Below are 5376 nucleotides of genomic sequence, written 5' to 3' on the forward strand. Positions count from 1 at the left end.
ATCTTCTTAAGCTCATGTTTACCTCGTTAATTATCTGCCTCTGTTTACTTATATCTTCAGGGACAGGGTAACTATGTGCCCCAAACGCCTCACAAATTTTCAGAATCTTTGTTCTTGCTCGCTCCCCAGAGAAAAGCACCACAAATACTGCTTTCTCTATCTGGAAAGAAAACTTCAGAGGTCAGTCTTCATGCGGACAAAGAATCCATTGATCAGAAAATAAATGGAGGCATAAAATGGTACAATGATTTCTTAAATACAGAATAAGAAAATTGTAGCCGAAAATAAATCATCATTAAAGTAATAAGAAGAAAGAAAACCATCTCATTTGAAATAGGATCCATGAGTTGGTCATCAGCTGGTTCCTGATTGAACAGCATGTTGCCTCTTGTAGCACGAAACAACATCCTTTCAAAGTTAAGAACTTTGGATTTACAAATTGTGCCGCTGATAAATCTTAAACCAGATTGATTTGTTGGCTCCATACTCGTTTCCTATTAAATATACAAATAATTGAAGCGCATTCCAAGATAAATAAAATTGAGGGGAAATAAAAGGTAATAGACTAGAGGATTCTAAACTTTTGAATGATGAAATTACGAAGGACCTGTTCAAACAAAAATGGTGTCTCAACATAATCTCCTTTTGAGTTAATATTCTCCTCTAGTTCTCTCTCTTCTGGAACAGCATGGCCATGATTTGAAAATAGAACAGCAGATGCCTGAGATTTATCCATAAAATTATATCACGGATACAGGGAAAAAAGTATATAGTAAGTATTTTATATCAAAGCAAATGGATTAACATAAAATCAGAAACAATATTAGAATAAGTACAGCATTCTAGTATTTAATGCGAAGTTGTGATCAGAAAAAGCACTATTTGCTAACTAAATTCGAGCGGAAAATATTATTATAATGAAGATAAGAGGAAGCAGATGATCAACTCTAGCACTTTCAAAGAAACATGAGGTTATGAGAATATGTTCAATACTAATCACAAAACGAAATACCTTTTGCAATACAACTTTGAACTCCAAGAGTTCCATATATGATTGCTGAAGTTTCTCACTGTTAGAATTCATTTCAGTTAGCACATGTTCATGCTCAGCAAGTTGTATCTGTTTTCAGAGGAATCCAAGAGACTAAAAACGTCAGCTTCGAGTGTAAAGTTTCCACATAAAATAGGAAAATGCAGATAACTGACTTAAATTACATCATGTCATTTCTAATTTCTTGTCCTGCATCCTGAACCTATTAACTTGAATGCAAGCCCTAGGGCACTCACTGACCATATCTGTTGGGGAAAAAGCAGTAAAATAAGAGAAGGACCTCTAAATCCTCCAAGTGAATATCTGGCTGCATTACTGGATCAGAAGATACTACACCAGCTTTACTGATTTGATCCTTGAAGAATCGTAGCTTTCTTGAAATTTCTGCACATCGCTTCACCTGTTAAATACAAATGGGACTTAATATTGATAAATAAATAAATATCGACAAGTATAAGCATAACCCTGACTTTTGAAGATTGCTGATATCATATCCAATCCAAAAATAAACTATAAGCGATAACTTTAATATTTTTTCTATACACCAAGTTCGGTTTACGTAAATTCTAGAAACTTGAGGGAAAACATCTTTTAAAAAACTATTCCAAAGTTAGAACAAGTTTTAAAATCAAATCTTGAGGATTTGGATAACAATAGTCTGATTGACATGAAACGATTAATGCTATTTGTCATATTCTTCCAACTAAGTGTATTTAGCAGGAAGTCCAAAAGGAAAACCTTTAAATTCCAACTTCACCTCAAATATTGACAAACAAAAATAATACATTTTAAACTTCAATGCAGAAAAAAGACAACAAATATCGGGGTATAGAAAAACCAACAGGATTCCGGCTAATGAGAGCAGGGAAGATTACCTGGTTAACAAACGTTCTCTGAAAGGGACTTTTCTCAGCATTTAACTGTAGATGAAGAAAGTATGTTCATAAGAGCACAATTATTTTAGATCTTAGAAGAATTTTACAGCAGCAACGTCCAAACCAGGAATTCTGGGAAGGCCAAAAGCACTTCTAGAAGCCCATATATACATCAATGATTCATCAGAAAGTAGTAACTACTTAGGAGAGACCTCCTATAATTATAAACATTCTAAAGAAGTTATGAACGACGAATAATATAACAACAACAATGAATTGTGAACTGAACTACACAATTGTTGACCAGCTCTTCAATAGTAAATAGATTCATCATGCAAAGAAATTTCACATAAACACTCAGAACGTTCGATCACAGTTTTCACTAACTGTGCATGTGACAAACAACAAGAGAAACACCATTTGCCATTACCAGATTCATTTCAACTGTGAAATTCAACAACATAGCAATCTTCAACCGTTCCTTGAGAGATACGTAAACAGTTTTTCGGTTTTCATACTGAACTCGAACAAAACGACGAACGAACTCCAAAAACAAACACGAAGAAATCATTCTTCCAAAAGTAAAGATAAAAAACGAGCGAAAAAAATCAAAATGACGGAAAATTTGTGTAAGTAAAAGAAAAGAACACGAAGCTGATCTATGAAAGAGTATTATGGAACGTACGTCTCGGAATTGGAGGAGGCCGAGTTCGCCGAGATAGGAGACGGCTCGGTGAGCGGACTCGGCGGGAATGATGAGTTGGACGAGCGTCATCTTCTAGGAAAAAATTTCTCTTTGTTATTTTTATTTTTATTTTTTACGTGCGAAGAGTGAGAGGTTTGGAGTGCGTGTTTTTCCCTTTTTTTTTCTTTTCTTTTTTTAAGTTGGAGGCATAGGCATCGGAGTTGATGAAGATAGTGCTTGCAGTTTTGCAACTGTCATTGCAATACACACACGAACACGATGGAACGTGATTGAACGAACTTGGCGAAAAATAAAGAAATTCAGTGTTTAGTGTGGGAGAAATTACAAACAGAAAACATGGTTACTCTCTATTTCAAGTTGAGACTTGAGTCCATCAACTTGGATGGAAATGGTTACTCTCTGTTTGTAACTTTGTATGTGTTTGGTGTTTTTCAATCCACTTAAAAAGAATGTATATATGTTAATTTTAGGATTAATTTTTGTGTCATGTGACTATGAGAAAATAATTCTTCCCAATTTTTTTAATAATTCAAAGAATAAAGTGTAATTTTTTATTATTAATTTTATAATCAAAAAAAATATTAAAAAATATTAAAAAATTAAAAAATTATACTTTATTTTTTTAATTATTAAAAAAAATTGAGAGAATTTATTTTTTTTAACTATAAACCTTAGATAATCTTAGGTGAGCGGGATAAAAGGACTACATTATATTACATTTTCTTCTCAAGTTGCTTTCTATTGTCGTGTGAAGTGGAATTAATTTTAAATTTAGGCTAGCATTTGCTAAAGTTTGACATTAAAAGTTATATACAAAGTCTCACTAAAAGTGTAATAAATCATATTTAATTTATCATTCATAGAATGATCCATTAAGATGGATTTAAAAGGAAGATTGAGACTGAAAGATAAAGATTAAAAAATAATATTAAAAAATAAAGATTTGATNNNTTTAAATAAATAAAAACAGAAATACTAATTTATTTTAAAGAGGAATAAAATTGAAATTTAAAAAGTTAAAAGAGAATATATTTTAAAAAACATTATTAAATTTTAATACTATGTGTATTCACTTTTTTAAAAGTATCGAAGAAATTAAAATATTATTTCCTAAAATATAAATTTTAATTTCAGTCTCTATTTATCAAATATAATGTTAAGTCGAAATCCTCTAATCTCAGTTACAATTTTAATATCTACAAACAAACACAACCTTACAAGAATATAAGAGAAATTTGAACTTTAAAGTATAACTTTTTCTTTTTTTAATTCCATTTATCGTATATAATATTTAATTGAAAAAGTATAGTGAAACAATGAGTTTAGTGAACAATATGAATAATAGAGTTAAAAAAGAAATTAAAATCAGATGATAATTAATTAAAATAATTTCTAATAATTTTGAATTTTAAAATTTTAAAAAATAAGTATTTGCAAATGATCCAGTTACGTATATGGTAACCTCCCTTTTCCGCGTGTGATTTCTGCCTTGCAGTGCCTTCCTCTCGCGCATTCTCTTCGACTCTCTCCGCTCTGACGCCACAAAGAACACCACCCGCCGCCGCCCAGAACACCAGCCGACACTGCCCAACTGTCCACGAATGTCCGACGAAGACACCTCCTTCGCACACATTTCGTCTGTCGTGCAGCCCACCAACACGCCATTATGTATGCAGATGGTCGTTTTAGTGAGTAATTGGATGGTTATTTTTTATCACAGACGTTGGATGTTCATTTCTATACTTAGCCGGATTGTTATTGTTACTATCAAAGGCGGAGCTAGATGAAATATTAGAGGGAGGGGGCAAAAATATTTACACAATAAAATAAGATCAAAATAAAAACATAAGGGAATTAAACAGAAATTTATATATAATTTAAATTTAAAAAATTAAAGTTAGGGGGCTATTGTCCCCCTTTCCCACTATGTGGCTCCGCCACTGGTTACTGTTTACGTAGATGGTTGTTTTTTGGGGCTTAATGGGTTCTGTTAAAACAGCAATGGAAGAACAAGCCTTGCTGCGATTTGGTATCCATCCGGTAGCATGTCGACGACGGCTGGGGGTGGGTGCCGTAGCAGCAACGAGGGAGACCTATTCAGCGGTCACGAGTTCAACAATCTGGGACGCTAGGGCAACGGTGGCAGAACGCAACCTCCAGACTGGGTACCGGCGTGGGAGACAGCAGCGAGCTAGGCACCAGGGACGCGTGATGGGAACGACGAAGGCCATCCTCGACGCGGGCGGCCGACGGATGACACAGAGACTCGCGACGGAAAGGTGGCATCCGTCCGAGCTGTTGGTTGCCGGCGACGGATACAAACACACGCGAGAGAGGGGGTGGGCTGGGGTTGAAGTTGATGGACGGTGATAGTGTCTCTTACGCCACTGAGGTAGGATGGTTAGTGAAGAACGTTAGGGGTGACTGCTGGCTGGGGAGGAAGAAGGATTTGAGGGTGAAAACTCTTTGTAATTAGGGTTTGGATGGTTGTTTTTGTGAAATAACTGAATGAGGGTTTTTAGATTTAGGGGAATTTACGGAGTGGTTTTCATTTTTTATCCCTATTGGGCTAAATAACCAACCTATTGTTCACATTATCAAGATTCTTCATTGTCTCCCTAGCGGAGTTGTATTAATTTTAAAAAAATAGTATTAGTCCTTTTAACTAATTTTATATTTATTGCTATTACATACATTTAATAAATAAAATATAATTTAATAAATATATTAATTTATTCATACAA

General features: G+C 34.1%; 2 protein-coding genes across 2 annotated transcripts in view; both read right to left on the reverse strand.

Annotated features, from left to right (window-relative positions):
• Positions 1 to 2704, reverse strand: part of LOC107629167 (V-type proton ATPase subunit a1-like) — an 8123-nt gene extending 5419 nt beyond the window's left edge. The window contains exons 1-7 of the mRNA XM_016331881.2: positions 2612 to 2704; positions 1927 to 1971; positions 1332 to 1451; positions 1013 to 1120; positions 608 to 721; positions 321 to 494; positions 23 to 160 (exon numbers count right to left, since the gene is read on the reverse strand). Of these exons, the coding sequence (XP_016187367.1) occupies positions 23 to 160; positions 321 to 494; positions 608 to 721; positions 1013 to 1120; positions 1332 to 1451; positions 1927 to 1971; positions 2612 to 2701 (789 nt within the window). The 5' untranslated portion in view covers positions 2702 to 2704. The remainder of the gene's footprint in view (positions 1 to 22; positions 161 to 320; positions 495 to 607; positions 722 to 1012; positions 1121 to 1331; positions 1452 to 1926; positions 1972 to 2611) is intronic.
• LOC107629169 overlaps positions 1 to 5376 on the reverse strand; it is a 25997-nt gene that overhangs the window by 15095 nt on the left and 5526 nt on the right. The gene's annotated exons all lie outside the window — the stretch shown is intronic.

The sequence above is a fragment of the Arachis ipaensis genome, chromosome B03 (genome assembly GCF_000816755.2).
Source record: "Arachis ipaensis cultivar K30076 chromosome B03, Araip1.1, whole genome shotgun sequence".
Taxonomy (NCBI): Eukaryota; Viridiplantae; Streptophyta; class Magnoliopsida; order Fabales; family Fabaceae; genus Arachis; species Arachis ipaensis.